The following is a 12343-nucleotide window of genomic DNA, read 5'->3' as shown; positions in this document are numbered from 1 at the left end:
GCGGCTGGTGCCGCCTTCACAGAGACAGGAGCGGCTGGTGCCGCCTTCACAGAGACAGGAGCGGCGGGTGCCGCCTTCATGGAGACCTCCAGACGTGCCAAGAGGCTTGCAAGCTTCTCCTGGAGATCAGGAGGGAGTGCAGCAACGTCCTTGGGAGCAGACGGCCCTGCGACGACGTCCACGGAGACAAGAGGCCCTGCGACGACGTCCACGGAGACAGGAGGCCCTGCGACGACGTCCACGGAGGCAGGAGGCCCTGCGACAACGTCCACGGAGGCAGGGGGCCCTGCGACGACGTCCACGGAGGCAGGAGGCCCTGCGACGACGCCACGGAGGCAGGGGGCCCTGCGACGACGTCCACGGAGGCAGGGGGCCCTGCGACGACGTCCACGGAGGCAGGGGGCCCTGCGACGACGTCCACGGAGGCAGGGGGCCCTGCAACGACGTCCTGTACTGGAACTGTTAAGGGTTTAGGGGGTCTGATGGGCGAACTCTTGAGGGATTTCTTTAACCATGGATCCCCCAGAGGTGCGCCCCTGTTAGCCTCACTTCCCTTGTCCTGAAGTCGGAGGCTAACAGCCCCCACCCTTAACCCCCCCAAAAAAATTTCCCCGGACCTGAAGGGGTAATCCACCAGCGAGGGGGTGACTCCAGCACGCTTCTAACGCCAGTTCCTTCGATTCACACTGGAGTAATCACTCGGTACATGAGTCGACTACTCTTGAAGGCGCTGAGGAACCGCGTCGTGCATTATATCAGTAATGTGATCTGGATGTAATGAGTGGATGAACAAATTAGACACACTAAAATAGTATGACATTAAATGATTGATGCTTGCATGTGCTGTACTATCATTATGAAGTGAAAGTAGTGTTTACAAACTGGAGGATTCCTTTTATTAACAATCTCAACATCTACAGTGAATATAATTTAAATCTGATTGATTACAGTGGTCCTAATCTGAAATGGCACACAAGAATGACTTGATATTAAGTGAGAGACATATATTTAGGGGGTGTACTTTCATTATAAAGTGAAAGTGGTGTGTGCAAACTGGAGGATTCCTTTTAATAACAATTCCAACATCCGGAGTGAATATAGCTGAAATGTGATCATTTACAATAGTTCTTTTTTAAAATGGCACATCAGAATGACTTCATATTCAGTGAGTGACATAATCAGGTGTGGTACTATGATTATGAAGTGAAATTGTTCTGTGCAAACTAATGGTTCACATTTAATAATGATATAAATTTGGAATTAAATTTACAGAAATGGGACAATTCAAAGAGCTTTTATTTTAAAATAACACATCAGAATGACTTGATATTTAATGAGTGACATAATCAGGTGTGGTACTATGATTATGAAGTGAAATTGTTCTGTGCAAACTAAAGGTTTCCTTTTAATAATTATTTAAATTTGGAAATAAATTTACAGAAATGGGACAATTCAATGGGCTTTTATTTTGAAATGACACATCAGAATGACTTTATATTAATTGAGTGACATAATCAGGTGTTGTACTATGATTATGAAGTGAAATTGTTCTGTGCAAACTAAAGGTTTCTTTTTAATAATTATTTAAATTTGAAATTAAATTTACAGAAATGGGACAATTCAAAGGGCCTTTATTTTGAAATGACACATCAGAATGACTTTATATTAATTGAGTGACATAATCAGGTGTGGTACTATGATTATGAAGTGAAATTGTTCTGTGCAAACTAATGGTTCACATTTAATAATGATATAAATTTGGAATTAAATTTACAGAAATGGGACAATTCAAAGAGCTTTTATTTTAAAATGACACATCAGAATGACTTGATATTTAATGAGTGACATAATCAGGTGTGGTACTATGATTATGAAGTGAAATTAATCTGTGCAAACTAAAGGTTTCTTTTTAATAATTATTTAAATTTGAAATTAATTTTACAGACATGGGACAATTCAAAGGGCCTTTATTTTGGAATGATACATCAGAATGACTTCATATTAAGTGAGTGACATAATCAGGTGTGGTACTATGATTATGAAGTGAAATTGTTCTGTGCAAACTAATGGTTCACATTTAATAATGATATAAATTTGAAATTAAATTTACAGAAATGGGACAATTCAAATGGCCTTTATTTTGAAATGACACATCAGAATGACTTCATATTACATGAGTGACATAATCAGGTGTTGTACTATGACTATGAAATGAAATTGGTCTGTGCAATCTAAAGGTTTCTTTTTAATAATGATATAAATTTTGGAAATAAATTTACAGAAATGGGACAATTCAAAGAGCTTTTATTTTGAAATGACACATCAGAATGACTTCATATGAAGTGAGTGACATAATCAGGTGTGGTACTATGATTATGAAGTGAAATTGTTCTGTGCAAACTAAAGGTTTCCTTTTAATAATTATTTAAATTTGGAAATAAATTTACAGAAATGGGACAATTCAATGGGCTTTTATTTTGAAATGACACATCAGAATGACTTCATATGAAGTGAGTGACATAATCAGGTGTGGTACTATGATTATGAAGTGAAATTGTTCTGTGCAAACTAAAGGTTTCTTTTTAATAATTATTTAAATTTGAAATTAAATTTACAGAAATGGGACAATTCAATGGGCTTTTATTTTGAAATGAAACATCAGAATGACTTTATATTAATTGAGTGACATAATCAGGTGTGGTACTATGATTATGAAGTGAAGTTGTTCTGTGCAAACTAAAGGTTTCTTTTTAATAATTATTTAAATTTGGAATTAAATTTACAGAAATGGGACAATTCAAATGGCCTTTATTTTGAAATGACACATCAGAATGACTTCATATTACATGAGTGACATAATCAGGTGTTGTACTATGATTATGAAGTGAAATTGTTCTGTGCAAACTAAAGGTTTCCTTTTAATAATTATTTAAATTTGAAATTAATTTTACAGACATTCATTACCGTAATGTTCAGAATACGACGTTCCACCAAATCTAAGTGGGGGCTGGCTTGACCAAGCTTTTCCAAGTGGAGGCTGGCTTGACTTCAGTGATAATGATGAGGGGGACCCGAGCATGCTTGATGCCAATTAAACTCTGATACTGAAGATGAAGAGTTTGGTGGATTTGTGGTGGAGGAATGAACTGAAAAAGTAAATGTATTGATTTGCAGTTACAACTGAACAAGTTGAGAGTTTTTGTGAAAGAGTTAAATAAAGTTTGACTTACGGTCTGGGCTTTGTTTTATTTAATGCGCTGCGCCTTATAATCTGGTGCGCCTTATATATGAACCTAGACGCCTTAGCAGGCCCTCATTGATAATGCGCCTTATAGTCCGAAAAATACGGTACCTCTGTTTTGCATCACACTGCACCTGTATGTTCTTAGCAAACAGAATTAAAACACCTTCCTGAAACTTATTTTATTCATTCATATATATAAAGGGTTTGTGGTTTCTTCTGGTATTTTTCTTATTTCCATCTTTTCTTTTGAGCTCTTAAGACTCCTCAGATCATAGCTGTTGTTTTCTCTCAGGAATCCCAGAGAATTGTCCTAATACGAAACTGTATTGTTTGTAAGGTGGTTATAGTTGTGTTTCTGAGATTTATCAGAAATAACAGGACCATACCCCCTGAATTCAATGTAACTTGGTATCTACCTGCACAAATGAAAGTATTTTTACAGGGTGTGTGTCCTGAGTCTTGAAACAGCAGAGGCTGAGTATACTGTGTTACATAACGTGAAGCAGACGTTACCAGAAATGTATGAATTGGGGGAACAGGGTTAGGTCTAACCTTGCTGAAACTGACTGGGGAGGGATGTAGCTTAAATAGACACACAGATATTAGCTATTAATTCTAGAAACTGTAAGTATTACATTTTAGTTCAGTATATTTAATATCATGTTATAAATTGTTTAATAAATGTTACCCTGCGAGCTGAAACACCTATTCACCACCTTGACTTGTATGTTCCACTGCATCAGAAGATGTGTGCTCTTACTTACTCAGGGTATGTGGCTGCTTCTGGAACAATGTGCAGTTTATGAGTTATTTGCTACAAGGCTAACGTAATGGGGCTATGAAAGCAGAAACCACAAATAAAACCTGTTTTCTCTCATTAATACAGCATGGGTACTCAAGCTCACCTCTTTTCTAAAATAAATGGGTCAGCAGTTGCCCCTATGCTTCTTACATGTTCCGAAGCCTGATGATAACATTTTAGCCTGGTATGTACCACTAACACTTTCAAATGTCATAAATGAAAAAATCATGTGATAGATCTGCATTGCAGGAGGATCAAAACACTTTTGATTTTCAGGCAGTGGGGGGATGGGGGAGCGTGGAGAAGTTAAAAAACCCAACAAGCAGATAAACAGAACCTATAATGAAATAAACAGCTGCATTTATAACAATTAACTCAAACATACAAACATCTGTAAAACAGTTAAATCTGCCTTATAATCAACCAATTAGTTTACATAAGCTATCAAAACCTCAGACTGCAAATAAGCTGTTCATGTTTATTTCCCTTTATTTATAAATCACACATTGACAGGTTAGATGTCTGTAAAACACTTAAAATTTAGCACAATTTATTTCAAAACAATAATAATAAAGTTTATTAAAAATTGTTAACGAATAAAAAAAAATACAAAATTCAAATTAGTAATTGCCACAGTAGTCTACAATTATCATAAGTGAAAATAAAACACTGTACAATTGACTTAATTCTCCTTAGTGTTTGCTCTTGTTTTTGCCATACGTTATCAATACTTTTCAAGTAACTTTGAAGAAAAATGCTCCTCAATACACAGTGGGTAAATGCCCCTCAGTCCATGGGGAGGCAAATAATACTTAAACAGTAGCCCAAGTCCACCATATTTTAATGCGAAGTCCACTTCATGGCGATATTGTATCCTCTTCTCTGTTTTCTTCTCTTGAAGAAGCAAAAGCAAAAAATATATAAATAAGTAAATAGCTTATTTTCTATGACAAAAAAAGCTGTTAATGTATAAGCAGAGGTTTGTAAGGTTTCTGGTATAGGCATCTGTTATACACACACAGGAGAAAACTTATATACACTCAGAGTCAATCTTACCCAAATAAAATGTTTAATCAACATATATGCTTGTATGATTTTCTATTTGCTATTTTAATGCTACACTAAATATATTGTTGGTCCTCCAATAAAGATGTCCTAGCTGATGTACTGGTGTGTTTTTGTCATAACAGAGTTAAGCTTATGTTGTGTTACCATAAATGTCTAAATTGGATTTTTAGCACATCAGGAATTGGAAAGTTACACTAATGCAGGAGTGTCCAAAATCCGGCCCCCGGGTCAAATGCGGCTGGTGTAAGATTTTAATTGGCCTGTGGCTTCACATTAAAGAATACATCTTTAGTGGGATGCTGGCACTTGGCATATTTTTCTTTCACCTGATGGTGGCAGCAGTGAGCAAATGTATGGGACATTGCACCACTGTGTTAATGAACTAAGCTTAAACTCCATTAATTTCTCTGGGCCAACAAAGTAATTCACAGAACGACGTTTGGTGATGGCTGCAGAAAAATAAATGAAAAGCTCACAGTGAGAACCGAGTGATTTCAAGAGATAGAGAAGTATCAGCAGTAAAATGTTGCCCTTTACAGATTTTTGATTTCCTGCAGCAGTTAATGCTCTAAAATGAAATCCAGTTGTTAATATAAAATGTAAATTTGAGTTTGTCACATTTCAAATACAACGTTATAATTTATAAATAATATACTTAGATATAATATATTTGGACACCCCTGCACTAAAACTTTCATTCATTGTCTGTAATCGATTTTCCAGTTGAGGGTCGCGGTGGGTCTGGAGCCTACCCAGAATCATTGGGCACAGGGCCGGTACACACCCTGGAGGGGGTGCCAATCCTTCACAGGGTGACACACATACACACACACACACTTTTCAGTCACCAATCCATCTACCAATGTGTGTTTTGAACTGTAAAAGGAAGACAGAGCACCCAGAGGAAACCCACGCAGACACAGGGAGAACATGACAAACTCCTCACAGACAGACACCCAGAGCGGGTCTTGAACCCACAACCTCCACTTCCCTGGAGCTGTGACTGCGACACTACCTGCTGCACCACCATGCCGCCCTTACACTAAACCAATGTTATATTTTTGTATATCAATTCTGCCCTTTATAGTTTCAGAGAACCAGCCAAATACTGAATATCATCATACCTCTCATATTCAATGATCTGAGCTAGAGCAAGAGGTTGTACGCCAATTAAAGGTTTCATTAATAACTGAAAATCTAAAGTTTTCATATAAATTACATTTTTCATGGGGTCTCATTCAAATTTGTTTGTGTTTTAAAAATACAACATGGCCTACGTATACACCATAGTTCGTTATGACTGAAAGGGAAGGTGGCGAGAGGGGGCTGGACAGGAGTTCCCCCACGGTTTTCCACTGAGGGAGGGAACGCAAGCCATCAGTATTTTGTGAAATCCATGTAAAGAAAGCCCAGTTTTAGTTCCTTACTGGACGTAAACAATGTATAGAGACAGACGTGGGCAGTTGGGACTTGATTACAAAAGGGCAAAGAGAAAACGAGAAAAACAAACCGAGACCAACCCCAACAAATACTTTGGGGCCCCGAAGGACATAATCGAGTGGCAAAAAGAGAGAGAAACAAAGCAAAAATTCTGTTCACGTGAAGATGAAATAAAAGGAAAACACTCAGCTGATGGAAAACACCATGGCTGTTCCTCACATTAGAGTTCTACTGTTTAACACTGCGCTTCCTTGACCTCCTGACACAAGCGCCGAGAGCTGCTATAAGCACCTGCTCCGAGTGCCGTACATTTTTCACTTATAGCATTTTTAAGCACATAACTGATATTGAATTGGCAAATGTAACAAACAAAATCTGTATTATCTCTATTTTTTTAACAACTTAAATTAATTGTGTAAAGAATGCAGAGTTCAAGTAAAAAAATGCAACAAAAACAGGCAAATATTAAACCAAGACTTTGCCTTATGCCCCCCACCTGCCCCTGGAAGGGAGGAAGAACCAGGGGAGCCCTTGTGTCAGTGATAAGACTCAAAGGTGGTACTTGGAGGTTTTTTAGATTGATAAGGGGTGGTACTTGTTCTAAAAGTTTGAGAACCACTGATCTACAAGATCTCAGTTTATGGAAATTATCTGATTATTCAGTAAATTACAGGCATTTGCTAAGAAAAATTTCACAGTCAATATTAAGTCATAGTCAATATTGCAAAGCTGATAACCTTCATTTCAAATAATGTCCAGGCATGGCACCTAATTTTCTAATTTAATTTTCTAAATTTTTTTAATTTTGGCACCTAAGGACATTCAGCACTCATTATAAACCACTATAAGAGGCACATGCACAAGACCAGTCTCTCTCTCATTCTTTGCCGTCTCTTAAAAGGGCAGGCAAAATGAGATCAGAAGCGGACAAAAAATCCATGGTTGAGGTCCAATGTGAGAACAATAAAAAGAGCAATGAGTTTGTTTGTCTGTGAGTTTGGAGGACATGTACCACTGCTGTCCTAATTTTTAAAAAAATGTATAGCAGTTTTTGTCAATTTTTAAACTATCATTGGACACAGCAGCTTTCCTTCACATCGTGTGAACTTTTCATGATGAATTAACTCATAGGAATGCTCTAAAATTACTTAATCTCCCATTGCAAGTTAAGGTTTTTTCCTCCTTTTAAAAATTATTATTTTGGGAGCTGTATATTTTCTGGGTCATCCGGTTTCCTCCCAAAGTCCCAAAACTTTTGTTGGTAAGTGAATCGGCAATGCAAATATGTCCATAGATGTGAGCGTGTGATGGATTGGCACCCAGTCCAGGGTGTGTTACTGCCTGGTGGGTGGAGAAGTGATTTTGGGAGGGCTCCAGACCCACAGTGACCCTGAACAGGTTAAAGCAGTTACAGAGAAAAAAAAAATCTATAGAATTTGTTAGAACTTACTGATAGTCCAACGCTGTGGTTACCTAAATACAAACAAAGTAATCAGTAGATAGCAGAGCACATTGCTCTAATATGTATTTTCCTATGAAAAACAATATGCAATATATATATATATATATAACAATAACAACACAATAATAACTATATAAAACACTATTCATAGATTGCACACATACTATGTCAGAATAAAATATTTTAGTTACATTATTAAGTGTTTGAATCAAACATTCACAGTCCCATAGAACAATCTCATACAGAGTCTTACATACATGAGCACATGCATAATACAAATTCATCTGTTGATTAAAAGCTATTTAAAGTTTGTACACTGGTGTATTATAACTCACCACTGATGTAATAAATAAAAAAGTATATTTAATTGAATAAACATGCACTTTAATTAAAGTTTAATTAAAATGAATAAAAAAATACTCACCATTTTTATTTTAGTGGTTTGTTTTATCTGATTGACCACTATATTTTATAAATAAAAAAATGATAAACAAAAAAACAAAAAAACAAAAAACAGAACTGCAGAATTGCAGTTGCTATGAGACCGTCTCTCCTTCTCGATTTTGGTTTGCACTGAACATCCTTTACAGAACTGCCTTCTTTCTCCATGACCTTATCTTTGACTGAACAGCTTAAAGAAACGATTGAAAATTGTTAAAAATACAGAAGATAATTAAAGAGAAACTAATTAAATTGTAAAACTTACATGAGAAATGTTTCACTTACTCTGTCCATCTGGTGCAGTTCACCCCCAGTGGAGAATAAAATCCTTCTGGACAGGGGTGACACACAGTATCTGAGGTTTTAGTTCCTGTGAACAAATACAGAACATTTTAAAACCTAGAAGTCTTCCATTATGTTCATGGATAAAAAGGGAGCAACATAAGGCAAAATATGTTAGTTTGTAATTTATCACATATTTAATTATTATACAAAAGTATTAAAGAAGTTTAAAGCCAATTCTTCTACTAAAAATAATCTTGCACTTCAAGGTCCCAATGTAAATTTACAAATCATTTCTTAAGAATATCTTCCCTAAGTTTAATAACTGACATTTATATTTCACCTGTGTTGCTCTCCTCTTAATACAGAATAGCAGTCCTAAAACGGGTAAGGTCAGACATATAAATAAGGAGACAGGTCAATGGGAGTTCTCATAACACTGTTTATGTCTGTTAAAGATAACATCCCACCCTTCTTCAAAAAGAGTCAATCACCTTGCTGACACACCACAAACATCAAGCCTCACATCTAGTAAACCCAGCTCTCAATCCAAGCCTCACAGTGAACCCAGCACTGGTTCCGAATTTCAAACTAAGTACATCCAGTGCTTACTGCGATTTCTTCCAGCGTGTGCCATCATTTTGTGTACCTTTAAATGGGCTGGTAACTCGATTACAGAAATCAAAACCAAAACCTTAGTAAACCCTAAAAATTTGTGAAATCACAAACACAATTTAAAATAAAAATAAACCACAGCTTCTCTGTCTCAAGGCTGTGTGTTGCAGTGGTAAAGTAAACGCCAGTGATAGAAGGCTGTCAGTCACGCACCTTCATTAAAATATTACTGCCATTTCCAGACTGTTCTCAGAGAGCTCTGATAGCCATTTTTTAAAGGTTTCAAACTGAGATACCACCACTGGCATTACTGATGCATATATACCTAAATCTCTGAATCATCTAAATACCTATAAATGTCAATGATCAGGGAAATTCTGAAACATCACAACTGACCTGGAACTTTTATTTCCTCCCCTTCATGACATTCTGTGTGCTTCACTGCAAATGTGCATTTCATCTCTGAGAAATCTGCACAGTAATATCCATCCATAACCTCACAGACTGCATTGTTTATAGTGGAACAGGGGCGTGAAACATAAAGACCTTGCTCTGAAATGTAATGTTGGGAAACAGTCAGTTCATGACAACATTTAAACAAGTATACACACCAGTGAAATGTACACTAAAAAATTATGCTTACCATCGCTACATGTTTTACAGGGAAAACACTTTGCCAGACCATTGGGTTCATTCATAAATGTTCCTTTGGAGCAAGGTTTGCATGCAGTGCTGTAATCACCAACACAGTCCCTCAGCACCACCATCCCTACACAAGCATTCAGTAGAAAAAATCAAATGCATTGATCACTTTATCGTCACAAAATGTTAACATTAATGAAATGACTGAATCAGTAAATACCTATTGTACACATGGGACAGCATTCTCCACTTGCTGAACGATATTCACTCTGGCCGCACCCATATATGAGTGCAATACCAGCAGCTGTGTGGACAGAAAAAAGGGGTATGTAGTTGTGTGCTAGCTTGAGTAAAAACACATTTATTTAATACATTAGCAGCTACACAGTTTTCATCACTTGAACTTCACACTGCATCAAAATTACATTTTGGCCTAAAAGACCTAAATATTATATTAAACATTTTTCCACTTATGAGGTTTGGTCCAATTGGATGATATGCTGATTTATGATTCTGGTTAAAATCAAGAACTAAAATAAAAAAAAATTAAGTTTGACTGTACTAGTTATGTATATATTAGAAATCAAGTTTATCTCGATAACTAATCTGTATGTGTTATAGTAATATAAAGAGTAGGTTCATTCATGTGTTCATTTTTATTGAAGAGTTTAAAATTGATCAAGGTCATTGTAGAAACAAATATATTTATTTATTTATTTATTTATTTAATGACTGCAGCAGCTTTTGTCATGAGGCTTTTGTATTATAAATATTACTACTGTACTGGATGCATGTGGGACATTGTAGAAGCAATAAGAGTTTGTATGTGGGTCTCAAATCACATACCAGTATCCGGTGTACTAATGAAGGTACTTCTAGTGGTTGTGTACAGTGTGGTACAGTATGGCAAGCCGTTTTAACAGCTATAAGCCTACCCCTATTCCCAGACATGAAATTGTCATTTGTCCTTTATTTAAATATACGCAAAAATATGAATTGTTTTAGTACATTAAGCCACGTTAACCGTTTTTCACATTAAACTTTTCAGACTCTCCCCATTTGCAGTGTCTTGGATCCCAAAAACAATACTTTGCAAGTTTTAAGTCATTTGCATGCACCGTTTGAGAGCTATTGAAGAAAGAAATCTGAATATGCGAATATGAAACCAACTTTACCAGAGTTTCATTCATTCATTCATTATCTGTAACCGCTTATCCAGTTCAGGGTCGGGGTGCAGTGTTTGAGACAAACGTAAAACTAGTCTCCCACTTCGCTTACCAAAGAGGTACAGGAGGAAACTAGGGCATGGGGTCATCATTCTCTTTCGAGTAAAACAAAGAAATATAAAGATTTAACTCTGTGACATGTGACATCGTTTGTCATTTTTTTCCACTTGCGTTTTGTATTCCTCCATTTTCTGTCAACAAACTGGAACTCCGTCACATATTCTTGCTCCTCTTTAAGCATGCCAGTCCACTTCGACGAGGGACAGCCCCGATACGGACCATATCGTGATATTCGAAGAAATTTACCATCTGTACATTTTAACTCAATACACAGAAAAACCACAAACGAAACTAAAATGGCGACAGGCGGGGCCTCATAAAGGGCAAGTCCACCAACTTTTCAAAATGTACACAAAGAAAAAGAATAGTAGTGTGATAGTGATATTAATTGGTCATTCTAAATTTATTAAAGTAACAACTTGACATGGGCGGTACGGAATTTGTAAAGACACTGTCTCGAATATAAAATGTATTTATAAAGTGTTGAATCTGCGTTTGTGGATCAAGGCACTCGCCTGTTTTTCGTGACGTGTTTTTGTTCATTTCCTCTCGCGGGTTTTTGGATTTTTAAAGGAATTTCGCGTTTCACCCGATCCACAAATGTGGGCAGCAGGTGAACAAGTTGGCACTGTTGATTTAGGACGTGTGTGGCGAATGGAGACGAAATTGCGCGATGCCAGAAATCCATAGGGTGGAGCTGGACATGATCCAACGTCTCCCTCGTCTTGTTTCGTTGGATTGATTAAACCATAACTGTTAACTATATGCAATCATTCCATACTGATACATATCAATTCACTAATCAGGTATTCAGATAATTAATCTGGCAATTAGTTGGATTAATGGATTAATGGTTTTACAAAGATTTGTCAGTTTTATTTTTTTTTTCTTGTGTGCTGCTTAAAAGCTTAAGTGTCTGTGAGGTTTCTTTTCCTCTCTTCACGGGTGCAAATACAAAGCTGACTAGATTGTATTATAATTTTTAATTCTGTGATGCAGAAGGTGATGGGAAGTTAAATATTACATATGTCTTATATATGAAGATAATGATTATGTTATTA

General features: G+C 36.7%; 1 protein-coding gene across 2 annotated transcripts in view; it reads right to left on the bottom strand.

Moving 5' to 3' along the window:
- LOC136666491 (tumor necrosis factor receptor superfamily member 14-like) overlaps positions 1 to 11576 on the bottom strand; it is a 58535-nt gene extending 46959 nt beyond the window's left edge. Inside the window, exons 1-8 of one of the 2 annotated variants that reach the window (XR_010795371.1) lie at positions 11275 to 11576; positions 10217 to 10300; positions 9998 to 10123; positions 9751 to 9906; positions 8743 to 8827; positions 8441 to 8647; positions 8005 to 8027; positions 4573 to 4940 (exon numbers count right to left, since the gene is read on the bottom strand). Coding sequence is in view for 1 of the 2 variants with exons in the window: in XM_066644693.1 (XP_066500790.1) it covers positions 8479 to 8647; positions 8743 to 8827; positions 9751 to 9906; positions 9998 to 10123; positions 10217 to 10300; positions 11275 to 11314 (660 nt within the window). In the remaining variant the exon portion in view is untranslated. Of the gene's footprint in view, positions 1 to 4572; positions 4941 to 8004; positions 8028 to 8440; positions 8648 to 8742; positions 8828 to 9750; positions 9907 to 9997; positions 10124 to 10216; positions 10301 to 11274 lie in introns of those variants that run through there. The other variant, XM_066644693.1, reaches the window with a different exon arrangement.
- Positions 11577 to 12343: the final 767 nt, after the last annotated feature.

Source organism: Hoplias malabaricus, chromosome 14, assembly GCF_029633855.1.
Source record: "Hoplias malabaricus isolate fHopMal1 chromosome 14, fHopMal1.hap1, whole genome shotgun sequence".
Classification (NCBI taxonomy): Eukaryota; Metazoa; Chordata; class Actinopteri; order Characiformes; family Erythrinidae; genus Hoplias; species Hoplias malabaricus.
This window is presented reverse-complemented; position numbering and strand designations above follow the sequence as displayed.